Source organism: Accipiter gentilis, chromosome 29, assembly GCF_929443795.1.
Source record: "Accipiter gentilis chromosome 29, bAccGen1.1, whole genome shotgun sequence".
Classification (NCBI taxonomy): Eukaryota; Metazoa; Chordata; class Aves; order Accipitriformes; family Accipitridae; genus Astur; species Astur gentilis.
The window spans coordinates 12,602,768-12,617,154 of NC_064908.1; the positions used below are offsets into that span (position 1 = coordinate 12,602,768).

At 54.7% G+C, this 14,387-nt stretch overlaps 1 protein-coding gene across 2 annotated transcripts in view; it reads right to left on the bottom strand.

Annotated features, from left to right (window-relative positions):
* Window positions 1–12,867, bottom strand: part of ASTN2 (astrotactin 2) — a 361,171-nt gene extending 348,304 nt beyond the window's left edge. The window contains exon 1 of one of the 2 annotated variants that reach the window (XM_049832481.1): window positions 12,426–12,867. In XM_049832481.1, the coding sequence (XP_049688438.1) occupies window positions 12,426–12,765 (340 nt within the window). In that variant the 5' untranslated portion in view covers window positions 12,766–12,867. The remainder of the gene's footprint in view (window positions 1–12,425) is intronic. The other variant, XM_049832482.1, reaches the window with a different exon arrangement.
* Window positions 12,868–14,387: the final 1,520 nt, after the last annotated feature.

Consider the following 14,387-nt stretch of genomic DNA (forward strand, 5'->3'; position numbering starts at 1 on the left):
TACGTGACTTGGGGCACACCCCAAACCGGCAAAGAAGCCTGCTGAGCAGTGGGGAACGTGGTTTTGGGGAGGCAATGCACCTGGGAAATGCCCCACGAGAAACACCAATGGGTTGCTCTGCAAAGGGAAGGCTCTCACGAGGCTCAAGTCTTCTTCAGCATCCCCTACAAACACCCTGTATCTCACCCCAGCACAGGCCCCGGGCTGCCACGCTGGCTCAGCTGGGAGGAGTGCCGCAAGCAGGATTTTTTCCTCCTGTTTTGTGTTTAAGTGGCCCATTGCAACACACTGTAAAACCCTTCATCGACAAGGAGGGAAAAGGTTTTACAACAGTCTTTAAAGCGAGCCCAGGCAGCAAAGAAAACCTCCCCCGGCACACACAATTTGGGGCAGCACACGTGATTTCGGGCAGTCTACGTACTCCCAGGGAGCAGCAGCAGAGGCCGGCAGCATCCCCCCACCTCCAGCTCATGGAGCTCGCATCCTGCCCAAATCCCAGCTCTCATCCCTGTTCCCACATGTCACTGGGCCACAGCATGTTCAGAAACAGCTTGTCAGCTAAGCGGCAAAGGCAGCTGCTACAAAAGCAGAATAAAATTGAGTACAACGAGGAGCAGCGTGTCTGTCGTACAAACTGCTGCTCTGGCAAGACCCCCAAGCTGGCTACGAGCAGCCCCTACAGGCAGCATCCCCGACCTCCCTCCCAGCTGCCATGCCACCGGATAATGGATTTCCTCCTCCAACGCAGCAGAAGCCAGGAACACAGTAAGGACAACTGTGCTGCTTGTCTGGGGAGAGCAAAGCACAGAAGAGGAGGAAGCAGCAGCGCTGGGATGTGATAAGATGTAAAGCAATGTAATGGAGTTTGTGTCTTCAAGCAGCTCCGGTTTCTTGAATTGCGTTAAAAGGCAAGGCTGTTGCTGCTTAATTAAATACACTTCTAGCCCCTCTGATCGCACTCAGAAAAATTAAAGCAAGAAACGTATGGCTGTTGATCTAGTACAAGGCATGCAACTGCAACAACTACAGTAAGAACGACCACAAACCTCTAATGCTTTTTTGAAATACAGTCAATATCGAAGGCTCTTTATGTCCAGGATCCACGAACTACGCTGGCAACACCACGTCCCTTTCCTGTTGGCCTGAGGAACCACCTCAGTGGGGTCCAGGGAAGGAGGCAAAGCTAAAGGAGGTGCAGGTGGCAACGCCTGCGCTCCTCGGGGATGAGCACGAGAAGGCTTGGAGCCTCCAGTGCAAAGGCAAATGGACGAAAAGGCTGGCACGCTTTCGACGTGTCTCCGCTCCATCCCAGGGCTGTCGACAGCAATTCCCATACTCAAATATGACAAAATAACCTCCCTCGCTGGTGTGTTTTCTCCTCAATCGAGGGCCTCAGGCTGGCAGGCACCTCAGCCCTGTCAGCTCCACACACCCTGGATCTCCTGTGCATCAGGATACGTTTAATGGGAATTTTAGGGCTGCTTTTGATTTTACAGTTTGTTTATAGCATACATTTGAGGAGCTATACAGGATGGGAAAATACATCCCATAAACAAACTGCTAAACAAAACAGGCTAAGTGTGTACCACTCCAAACAAAAATAGACTCGAGCTAACCTCCGCTTTTCAAGCATATGCCTCTGATGACAGCTTCGTTTAGTGCCCCTTATCCCACTTTCAGTTTTGTTTTTTAGGCTCTGCCACCATCGACAGCAGCTTCAGATGCCTCTCACCGCCCCCACAGCTCCAGGTAAGCCAAGTACGGATGAAAATAAACCCAACTGGAGCTGGAGATCACCAAGAGTGACCGAGGCAGAGGGCTGCATCGCCCTTCCCTGCTCCCACCCTGCGGGCGGTGGGAGGCAGCAGCAGCCCAGATGTTGCCAAAGGCTGCAGGACGTGGACACGCCATCAGCTGCCTCAGGGACTGTCTCTGCGGGGACAAAAGGGGACATCGGGTGACAAAAAACTTGCACATCAAGTATCTCAGGCAGACATTTACAGCCTCCCTCCCAAGAGCTGCCCTGGCAGCAGCCCCTGTACCCGTCAGCTGAACTCTGCCGCCCTGCTTATGCCCAGAAGCAATTTCTCAAGCGCTCAAACTTTATTATCCCCTTTCTTGGGTCTGCATGGAGGGCATGTTCCCCTGCGAATGCTTTTTCTGCCAAGATCCAAAGCTGTCAAAGCTGCACGAAAGTAATTCCCACCCACTCCTACTGCCCCAGGAAGAATATTTCTTTGCTGGTTTTGCATAACAAACAGCTACATGGTTTTCCTTTTTCTCCTGAGAAACTCAGGCTTAGAGGAAAACACCCGGTGCAGCACTAGTCCGAGATCAGACTTCATAAAGTTCCCTCTGCGAGGGGGAGCGGGGGGGGACGACATGCTACTGCGGAGATTAGACTGCAGCCTTTACTGATAGCATTCAGTCACCCTGGCAGGCTGCAGCACACCGAGTTTGTAAAGCTCCTTGGGAATCCTTCAAGATGAAAGGTACAGTATGATACGGATGTATTATATCCATGGGCTTTGTTACAGCACACATTTCCTAGCACGGTTTTATTGCTAGAACACAAAGTTCAGCCGAAGCCCAGGGGCTCTTCAGGTGACGAATGCACCCCTACAGCCCTCCCTCTGCTCTGCAGGGGATGAAAAATGCTGAAGCCCCTGATGTGAGCAGGGTAGATGGAGCAGCCAGCACCCTTCCAGCAACAGCGGGCGAGGATCTGCCTGCACAGATAAGGCCAACATCATCGCTGCTGGATGTGCCCCCAGCCTGCAACACGTCTCACTCCCAAAACATACCTGTTGGGTCCCCAAAATGCCACTGCTGTGATCGGCTCCTCTACAGCATCCCTCCTCTTCAGCCAGACCTACTGCACAGCCTCCGGTCCCAAAGGCCATCCCCAGTAAGGGCCAGGAGGCTCCCGTGAGTTGAGCCTACCTTAATCAAGTGGTACCCAGGGTGCTGGCATCCCCTGGGAGACCCCCGAGCTGCCCACCTCAAGCACCTCCTCCAGACAGAAGGTGATGGGAGACATTTGCCACATTCAGCGGGTGGCCCTGGGGCTGGGGGATCCTGGGCTACAGCGGAGCCTGAACCAAGAAAAACCCCAGGCAGACGGAGGTAAACCCCAGCACACAGCTTGCTTTGCAGGAGAGAGCCTGAGCCAAACTCCTGTCTGTTCCTGGGTGGGAGGGAAGGAAACGGTTTCTACCTTTTTTTGGAAGCCAAATTGATGCCTGAAATGCTACAAATGAGTCTGTGGACTCAGCTTGACCATGGGCTGCCCAGTTTGGATGGCATAGAAGAGAGGGAGGGGAACGTGCATCCACCTTTTGGTACACCTTCCCAACACCTCGCTCCTCCTGGGCACCTCTCTCTGTCCAGATTTCCCAAGACATTAGAGGTGGAGGAACAAAGAGCATGATGCCAACAAGGTGGCTTTCAGAGAAGTCTGGGAGGAGTTCCCTGGGCACGTTACAGGGCAGAAAAAAAGAGTTTAAAATCCTCTAATTTAAACAGATGAGGGGTACAAAGGACAAGAAGTGTGATGGGGGTAGAAGGAAAAGGGACATATCAGGATGTCCCAACAAGCCCCAAAGTTCTCCAGGGCCACCACCCATGCTGAACCCACCACGCAGGTGACTGCTCAGACCCAGCAAGCCAAGGTGAAGGGTTTTCCATCTCCCTCCACCCCCCACAGAGCAGCCTGTGCAAGGCAGCGCTGAGTAACTGAGACTGAGGTGGGAACAACTGGCAGCATCTGCCATGGTAGCAGATGCTGTGGGAAACCCATCCGAGTGGGAAACTGCCCGAGAGAGCGGATCTCACTCTGGTTGCACGCTGCACGAGTAACTAATTAAGGCAGCAGCACCAACTTTTACCCCAGCTCCTGCCAGACTCCCAGGTGGCAAAAGCAACAGCAACACAGCAAGCGTGAGCCGAGGTAGAGGCTCTTCAGCCTCAGCACACAGACCTGGTACTCCCTGGCCGGGGCAAACAAACAGAAGGTCCTGGTCCTGGGCTGCAGAGAACATGCCCTGCTCCAGCCCTCCTCCCTGCTCCTGCACACAAATTGCCCCGTGTTTGCCATCACAGCATGCTGCTGACATGGGAGCGGTGCATCAAGAAGCTGATCTTACTGAGCAGTTGGCTAGAGGAAAAAAAAAATTCCTATGCTGTTGCCAACTCCCATTTTCTGTCACTTGTTCCCATATTTTAGGGATGCGCTGCGCTCCCCGGAACGCCAATCGCTTGAGAACCAGAAAGAGCAGCAAGAGAGGGATATGGGCTGTGATCGGCCTTGGGACAGACACAGCCGCCACTGCAGCAGCCGCAGGCACACTCCACGATGCCAGCTCACATTAGGCGAGTGCCTCGTTAGGCGAGTGCCTCGTTAGGTGAGAGCCTCAGCAGCCCTCTGGGCTGGCTAGGGAGCCCAGCTCACTCAGCAGAGCCAGGGCAGGGCTCCGGCCACAGGTAAGGTCACCCCGCTGCCCCACAGAGAGGTGTAAGGGAGGGGAAAAAGGAAAAAGAACCAAAGCCTCAAAGGTATCAGCACAGCTGAGCTCTTGTGAGCACACTCACAGCCGGCAGCAGGGCTGGGAGCAAACCTGGGGTCTCCAGACCCTGCAGCCCGGGACCACGGGCTTTTGGGGGGGGGGGGGGGGGAGGGGGTGTCACATCCCCAGTTAGTTTGTAGGGTCTTTGCGGCCAGGGCAGCATCCCTCCATAAGCATCTCTCATCAGACCCGGAGAAAGGGAGGTACGAGGCACCAAAAGAAGCTGCCTGTCCCCAAAGGCGGGCTGGAGCCAGGCATTCCCTCTGCCACTCGAGGACGGGCAAGCGCCTGTGCCCGGGGAGCCACGCTCCGCTCCCCCCGCTGCAGCTCGTTCGTGCAGCTGGCGATGCCATTTCTGTCTCATCCTCGTGCACTGGAAGAGCAGATGACGGTACGTGCGAGGTGCTAGGCCCAGCGGGTCCCCTCTCCAGCGCGGCGGCTCTCCTCTCCCTGCGGAGAGATGCACAGCTAACCTTTACCAGCTCATCTCCGAGCGAGCGGCCACGCAAGCTGGCTCTCGCCTCCCCTTCTTAACAGGATCACTCCCATGCATATGCCTGGGAGCAACACCATCAGCTCAGTAATCTTCCTAAATACAGCAGTTACCAGGTGACTGGGAAAAAATCTCTTTTACTGCTGATGCTGCTAATGGAAAATTTCTCCCCTTTCGCTGCTGCTTTCAAAGCCAGTCCCGGTTTCGTTCAGACTTTGTCTTGCACGGAGACGGGAGAGGTGGAAGCACAGAGGGAGGGGTGCAAGACTGGTGGGGAACAGATTATGAGAAACAGAGGGGAACTCATACTTCTGTCTTCCTCTCCACCAGCCGCCTCTGCCCACAGGCAGAACCCTGGCTCCAAACCTTATCTGCCCCATCTTCTCGCAGGCTGTCGCAGCCCAACCTGCTCCTGCAAGGAATCCCTCCTTCTTCCCCGGACCGACCGCAGTTGGATAGGCACGCTGGATGCATTCAAGAGCAGTGCTTCTTGCACGGCATACAGGGAAGACGCCCAAAGGGATCGATGGGCCAAAACCATTTACTCTGTGATTTATTTCCCCCCCCCCCCCCACCTGCCTCCTTCCCAGGAGACAACAGAAAGCCTCACCCAGCCAGAGCAGATGCAGGCAGCCAAGATCACTGCTCGTCCCCTCTGCATGCCATTCTGCTTCTTCAATACCATTAAGTGTCTCCATACTGTCTGGACACTGGAAACCTTAACCGCATTAGCTGAGACCCGAGCAGCAGCACAAGCATTCAATTCTTTTAAGTGGCACCATTTCTTAAGCTGGTTATGCACAAGAACCATCTCTGCTCGATGCCGTCACCCACCCCACAGGTGGTGACAAGGGCAGGACTGGAGAGAAGCAAGGGAAGACTGGCCGAGGCTCATCATTCCCCATTTCAGATGGCTGCAACCGGAGGAGGACACTCCCAACACGAGCCGTTCTGTGGGCATCGCAGACAATGAAAGGCTTCAATTAAGGCACTTTATTTTCTTTGCTTCTCCTTTCAGTCTTCCCAACCCCAGTCTACCCCCACACTCTACAAGGCATTTTGGTGTGATGGTAGGTGTTTCTCAAGCCACCTGCAACTGCTAACATATATGTCAAGGTAGCATAAGATCAATACCTCATCGTTTCCACAAGTGGCATCAATCTATTCTCCTCCTGTCCCAGCCAGTCCCACGCCTGAACTCCTGTTACAACAGGAAAGCCCAAGGGCTCAGCCCGGTTTCGCAGCCAGCCAACACTGCATGTCAGCACCGTATCAGTGAGGCAGCACAAAGGCTTCTCCATCACACACCTGGGGTTCACATTTTTAGGGCTTAGAAAGGAAAAGACAGCAAGTTTTGGAGGTAATGTCTGTCTGCGTGGTGGCACTTGGAGGTCACTCACCTCCCCAGCCCCCACAGAGAAATGCAAGCTCCCCACACAATTCTGAAGAAAAGCACATTTTCTTCTTCCAGCAGAAGAGCAATAAAGGTCTCTGGCACACCGACATCATGGAAACCCCGCTGCCATCACATGGGAGGAAGGGGGGAGCAGAGGGGATCCCCAGCCGGCAGCCTTCTCCCACTGCTCCAGCCCGACAGTTCAGCTGCAGAAAACCGGCTCCTCTCTCTATAGTTAATCTTCTGTTGCCACTAGCTGGTCAACGCGGGTACTCTTGGAAAGCAGCAACTCCCCGAGTACAGCCTGCCGCCACTCAGTTACAGAGTCCAGTTTTAACTGGATTTCTGTCCCAGAAAATACCCAAGACAGGGCAAAATCCCTGCAAGTCCACCCCCCACCCCCCCGAGCTGGACAAGCCACGTTCAACCTTGCCTTTGGGGAGGAAAGCAGTCATCTGAGGACTGACCCATTTTCATCAGCATTTTGTGCCTACAGCCTTTCTGGGTGTTACAGAGCTCGCCTCTCCTGCAACCACAGCGGGCAGATCTCCAGCTCAGGACCCGCACCACCAGTACAAACCCATTCCGAGCCGGGCTCTCCTTCCTTCCCTTTCCAACTACAGAACCCAACCGCCTGGAAAGCTTAAGTCATCCCATAGCTTCATACAAGGAGGGGAGGAAATTGCTACCAGAAGGTTTTCCCTCTTTTCTATACCCTCCCCAGGCAGCCCCCGCCACCGGGGACCTGGCCCAGACCCCACGGCCACGCACGGCTGTGGGTGGGCATGAAGGGGAAGGGCAGCAGCCCCTGCTCTCAGGTCTACATTCCCCCCAGTCCCTACCCCAAGGAGCCCACCGGCACATCTCATCTTCACCGGGCCACCTCCCTGAGGCTTTTTGGCTCCCTCCACTTGCCCGGTGGAAGATGTGACCCTTTACCTCTCGGACTACCTTGGGCACAGCCAGAAAAAGCAATATAAACAAAAAACAAAACCAAACCCCAAAACCTGATTAACCAAACTTCTGGCCAGATATGCAGTGCAGCAAGTCTAGCAGGACGCAGTTCACAGAAAAGGGAGGTGTTGCAACCAAACTTTGCTCATCGGCTTCTCTCTGCAGAGACAACCCAGTGTTTAGAAGCCATGCCCTGACAAGCAGGGTCTCACGCCGGGCAAACTCTCTCTCTGCTACCCGCACGATGCTGCTCCAGCTCTCAGAGGCCAACTCAAAGCAGAGAATGGCAATTCCGAACAGAGGCATCAAAAAGCTTCAGTCGCAGCCGCGCTCCCCAGGTAACCCTCCAGCCTCTCCATCCCGCTCTGCAAAAACAGGAGTTGTTCACAAAACCAAGGGTGGCAAAACCCCGCTCGAGTGTTTTCAGAAAAAGCAGTAAACTCAAACAATTTGCAGGGAACTAAGTGCTTTCCCTTATTTTAATGCGTTCTTACCCTAAAGAGGGGAAGTTCAAGTTACAAGATGGCTTCAGGAAAAGTTAAGAAAGCAGATAAAAGAAGTGGCACTGAACTGCGGAGGAGATGGCAGAGCTGCACAGCTTCGAGAAGCAGGGGATAATCATCAGCCACGCACAGGGGCCATGGTGGGACACCGGTAACGTAGATGCACGAGCACCTTTTCTGACAACCACTGAAACAAAGCACCCTGTAGCACTGCAGACGCCTGTCAAACAGCATCCATTAGAGCCATTTATGAGAAGTGTGTAGTAAACTGTTCTTATGTAAGCCACTACCGGGTAAGAGCAGTGATGAAAATTTGTCTGCCTCTTTCCTTCTCTCTCCTCTATATATATCTGCTCACACATAGACAGAGCTCATCTAAATTAGCTCGGAAGCTAACTGCTTCATTCCCTGAATTGCACTTAAAGCAGGCTACGCTGCTTCTGGAGCAGCTATTGTACAGAACACATGGCTGCTGACTAAATCAAGATACATACCTTAGAGAGACCACATCGTACAAGAATACGGTCAATGATAGGCTGCACCATTTGCCAGTGTAACACTAGAAGAATTAGGGGGGGGGGGGGGGGGGGAAATACCGCAAAGCATCAGTTGTATCCAAGGTTAAGGAAAGGGCAGGATGCTTTTTCAGGAAAGGAGATGCACAGCAATACATAATGCACTGGTGGCAAAGTTACATTTGTCATTTCCTGCCACCACTGTGCTTCGCTGGGTAATTCTGTAGTAATCTAACTGGGGAGTAGGGGGAGAAACATCCTTCTTGTCTACAACGCAAGACAGAAAAAATAAATCGAGGTGTAGAAAATACAGAAACTGAGATACCCCACTGAAGAAGGGACACGGAGCGAACTAGAGCGGCCCATCAGCGTTTCGGGGGCAGGTCCCCTGCTGCAATCCGGGGATGCAACAAAGAAACAAAGTTTTCTACCTCTGTTGAGAGAGGACCAAACGCTTCCCTCCTGGCCTCCCCACCTGCTCGCAGGGGGTGTCTGCAGGCTGGGCCCGTGGGGGAGGGCTCCCGGCTGAGTCGATGCTGCTGGCGGAGCATCTTCGGGCTCCCGCACGCTCCCCGAGCGCCACTCGCGACCCGCCGCTCCCGCGGGCGAGCGAGCGGCTGCTGCTCCTGCTGCTGTATCCTACTCCTGCTGCTGCATCCTACTCCTGCTGCCACTGCTGCTCCTGCTGCTGCATCCTGCTTCTGCTGCTGCTGCTGCTCCTGCTCCCGCTGCTGCAAGCGTGCTGTGGGGCCAGGGGTCATCTGCGTGGGGGTTTCCTAGTGCTGCTTACTCCTTTCATCTCAGTCCTGCAGTGGCTCCTACGGACAGGCAGGGATGCAACCCTGGAAGGTCTTGCTTTATGCACTTACACTTAAGTGAATAAAATCTCATACTGTCAGGGAACAGAAAAAGTTGCTTCCTCCCTAGAAGGAAGAACCCTTTAAAGAAAAGGGACACAGAGCACTGCATGTGCTTTGTACCAGCCACCGACTTAGAGCATCTGTCTCCTCAGCCTATTTTAACTTGGTCCGCCCTTAAAAAGAACCAGCAGCAGATGTGGTGCTTAGGGACACGGTTTAGCAGTGGACTTGGCAGTGTTAGGTTTAGGGTTGGACTCGACGATCTTAAAGGTCTTTTCCAACAACCATTTCTAAACGATTCTATGATTCTAAGTTTCACACTGCTGCAGACAAGGCTCTGGCACCTGCCAGCCTTCAGCTACAGATCCCCTGTCCTGCTTTCAGGCAAAGGAGTGCCGAGAGGCACAGGAACCACTCCAGCAGCTGGAGACTTACCAAGTTGGGAGTTGCTGAACAGGCCCAGGACTACAGACTGCCTACTTAAACACAGCACTTAAACTCATGGCCACCAAGCAAGGCAATGTTTTATTTCATGCTTCCTGGCCTGGAAAGACTTTATAGCCCTGCAGAACGGGGTGGTCTGTAGTATCAGCACCAGAACTCAGCTCTGCCTGCTTTATGCTTTGTTCTTTTTTTTTTTTTTTTTTTTAATTTCAAAAATCCCTCCAGGATGCCAGTCAGGGTGGCTGTCCTGAGGTGTGTGCTTTAGAAGGTCTTCCTACTCCATCCCTACCCCCATGAGGCCAGAAAGTGGTCTTTGCTAGCAGCGAGAGCCTGCACTCAAAGACATTTAGGAGCCATCAACACATTTGCAACCGGCAGGACATCAGCTCTTACGTGTCTTCCTGAGCTCAGGCCCAGACAGCCACGAAACATGTTCAGCAACATGCATAAATACATATAAGCATCAGAAATCAGCTAGCAACAAGGGCTACCAAAGATTTTGGCAAAGAGAAGCCACTGTTTAAAGCAATCCCTGCCCGCAAGTCACTCCAAAGCCATTCGACTGACCTCCCACATGCAACGTGATTTTCACCTCCAAGAGCCCATTACAAGGCAGCAGCAGCTCTCGGGTTCCCAACCAGTGATAAACTTAGAAAAGGATGCAGGGAGGGGGAAAAAACCACTACAGAAAACTCCAGCCTTACTTCCTGCACTAGAAAAACAAGCCAGCGGAAATCATCCGAAGCACTCACCCAGAAAAGAGTTAACTGTGAGCGAGACTCAGTTGCCACACCAGGAGACGGGAAGAAATGCAACAAATTCAAAATATCAGAGCATCCACAGCAATTCATGAGCTAGACCTTGGGGAAGGACAAGTGTTTTACCTTCTCTGGAGGCAACGTGCTGATTAATTTCAGGACCGTGATGAAGCCATCCCACCATGGGCAAAAGCTTCCATTTATCTTGCAATCTGCCTGATGCCTGTGGGTTCGGGGAAACAGGAGGGGATGTTTTGGGGTCTCTTGTCCATGAAGAGTCAGCGAAAAAACACAGTTTTGCACAAGACGTGCTACGTATTCAAGAGTACACGCATAACCAATAACCCAGGCAAGTGAAAGAGAATTTTTTAGACCAAGACATGGTCTCTTTACTGCCAGTCACTCACAGAAATAGGATTTGCTATACAAGATCACGTCTCTGATCTATCAAGACAAATTTCTCTCCTCCAACTTGAGCTATTACCTAAGCTACACACAGAGGGGTTTCTTTGCCTTCTGATATATTTAGATCAGTGCGCAATTCACACCCAGTCCCTAAAGAAACTGTACTCTAATCTGAAAATTCAACTCGGTGAACCATGAAACTTCTTGTTACTTTTAATCACTGTAAGGTAAATGTCATTCCTGCTGCATCAAACCTTTGATTTTTCACTTTTATTACTTGAAATAGAGTATCTGGTTTGTTTGGGATTTTTGCAGGTGACCAACCGTGTCTAAAGAAGCCACACTGCAAAGCCAAAACCCCAGAGGCTCAAGAAGTACCATCAACTTATTTATTACAGGCGCTTGCTACAAGAAAGCTTCACAGAAGGTAAAATGAGAGGACCGGGAGACACAGACAGTCATTTTCCTACCCTGGCGCATCGCATCCAGCGAAAGGCAGTCGCTTCCACAAGGCGCGGGAAGGGACTTGCGGTAGGTGCCCACCAGCCCAGCCTGGGCGCGGGCACACCTCGACACGCCTGACGCACGCAGGGCGATGCGCTGGAAGTCACAACCCTGCGGTGTCAAGCAGCGTCTCAGAGCCGAAGTTAAGCAGGTACTCGAATTATCCTAGCTTCAGACACCGAAAAAGCAAAAAAGCTAGTGGATAAAGAAGGGATCAACAAAAAAACCTTCGGTGACCTGGCAGAGTAAACACCGCGCTGTCCATACGGCATTCTGAACTGGAGGATCCCCAGGCTGGTTAAGGCACAGAAGAGGATAAAAGTGACAAGAGGCAGCTCGGGCAGCCCATCTGAGACAACAGGATCCGGCACCAAGACGAAAGTACGACAACAGAATTATTTCTAGTCCCATCCCCCTCCCCACAGAAGCTGAGATAGGGGGAAAGTCTGCAGGCGTTCGCCACAGACCCAGGCGCTGGAGTTGTGCGTGGAGCAAGAGGGAGCTTCGAGAAATAAGACGAAGCATTTATAAAATTAGGCTCTGGCTAGAAAAACAGCCTCTCCCGTTCTCCCAGCCTCGGCGGTACCTCCTCCAGGGCTAAGCGTTCAAGTTGGAGCCCAAGAGGCAGCACCCATCACTTTTACAGCCTGAGCGGAGACGCTTTACTCCCAGGGCTTTCAAAAGGCAGGAGCCCTCAGGCCCTGCCAAAAAAATCCCTCCCCAGGAGGACAAAAAAAAAAAAAACAACCAACAAACCAAAAAAAAACCCACCACCCAAAAACCCCAAAGCCCAGAGCGCAGCAAGGGCAGGGTTCGGAAGCTCCAAAACACAAGCAGGCTGTCCGCGCTGAGCGGAGGGTGAAGGAAAACCCCGGCGCAGGGGGGTGACGGCCGGGAAGCCGGCTGCCCGCACCGGGATGCTCCGCGACCGGGAAGGTGCGGGGCTGGGGGGGGAAGAACGGGGGGGGGGGGGGGGGCTGGTCGGGACGGGACGGGACGCGGCCGGGGGAAGCGGTGCGGACGCCTACCCAGGGTGAAGAAGGGGAGCTCGGTGTTATCCAGGTCGTCCTGCACGGCGACGCGGCCGGGCAGCTCGCTGCGGACGAAGAGCAGCAAGCGGGAATCGGCGGCGGCGGCGGCGGCGGCGGCGGCGGGCGGCGGGGCGCCGCTCCAGCTGATGTCGTTCTCGCGGAGCACCGGCAGCGTGGACACCGTGACCGTCTTCACTCGGCACGGACCGGGGGGTTCCCGCGACGCCGCCGCGCCGGGCCCGCCGCCCAACATCACCGGCAGCACCACCACCACCGCCGCCACCACCGCCACCGGGGGCGGCGAGGCGGCGAGGCGGCGGCGCGGCGGAGCGGCCATGCCGGGCCGGAGCCAGGCGCAGGAGAACCGCGGCGAACCGAGGGGGAGGCGAGCGGAGCCGGGCGCACTGAGCCGCCCCAGCCCGCCGCCGCCGCCGCCGCCGCCGCCCGGCTCCGCCTCCCGCCCCGCCCGCTCCCGCCGCCGAATCGCCGTTCCGGGGGACCCTCTGCCGCTCCCCGGCGGCCGAACGGCGGCGGGAGGAGAGGGGAGGGGGCAGGCGGAGGATGGGCCGCCCGGGGGGGGGGGAGCAGCGCCGGCTTGAGCCCGCCCCGGTGCGCCGGGGCACGGCTCTCGCCCTGCGACGCCGCTTAACTCCCGCCGGCCCCGCGCTACCTGTGGCGGCCCCTCACGGCCGCCTTGGCCCCCCCCCCCCCCCGTTCCTCCGCTTCCCCCGGCCCGCGGTCTCCCTCTGCCGTTGGCTCGGCCGCTGCCCTGCGCCCGCGGCCGCCTCCTCTCTCCTCCCTCGCCAAATCCAGCTCTCCCTGCTCTGCAACACCCCCCGGCCTCCGGCAGCGGGATCGGGCTCCTTGGCCGAGACCTGCGGGCTACCCCTCCCTCTCGGGCGATTGCCGGGGTGCAAGAGGACAGAAATACGCTTGCTGTCAGCTTCGACTAGGTGTTAGGCTTTCGGAAGCGAAGAGGCACCTCCAGCATCCAGGGCGCGGGAAGGCGGCTTCGCAACGCAAGCCCGGAGGAGACAACAAACCGGTGACCTCCATCCAGCAAAGATTTTTGACCTGGTCTTTAACAGCCGGCGTTGACGTGGGAGCCGGAGAAAGACACGATGCCGAGGTCCGCTCACAGATTCCAATATCTGTCCATTGCACCGGTGCCACCTGAGGGCTGGAGTTGGTGCGTGAAGGCAAACCAGGCGAGCTCCGCTGCCGTGGTTTTGGCTCAACGCTCTGCCTTGAGCCGCGACGGAGCCAAGCGGCTCTTCCAGTGGGTAAGCTGGAATGATGGGGGTTAGTTTGGAGGCAAACCCCGTCCCTACCGGCAAAGCGGACACGGCTAACCCCAGCCCCAGAGCCGCGTGGACTCCTGCCCACAGTTGGGCATGACTAACCGAGAGGAGGAGAGGCAGCCTACGGTAGTTATGAGTCAGTGACTCACAACAACAAGTTCTTAGTGGCTGCTGATCTACCTGATTTTATTTGTAGATGTACGTATAAAAGAAGATGTCAAAACCCTAACAAAGCACGCTTAATGCTCAGGCTTATATTATTTCCACAAGCTAATTAAGATCAATTCATCACATGCCTATTGAGGCAAAACAGCCTTTTGAGATACCTAGGTCATCAAATGTTAAAACCACAACAAGGGCAGAATGGCAAAGAATGTGAAATCCAGCAAGCAAACAGCTCAAGCCCTGCTCCCAGGGACCAGTCCCCGCTCCAGGAGCAGCCACGGCTCCAGCTCGCAGCCGTAACAAGCTGCAGCCTTCGCCGTAAGGCGTGAGTACGGTGCCTATTTCCAGCTATTTCCAGGAATAGAGAGAAACCAACAAGTGCTCACCAGCAAACAGGCAACTAGTTACAAAATGCGTAACGTGGGACCCCAGCTCTGCCTAACTGGGAGGGATGACGTTTCCAGGCATGCTGGAAAAAAGAATCAAGCAAAAA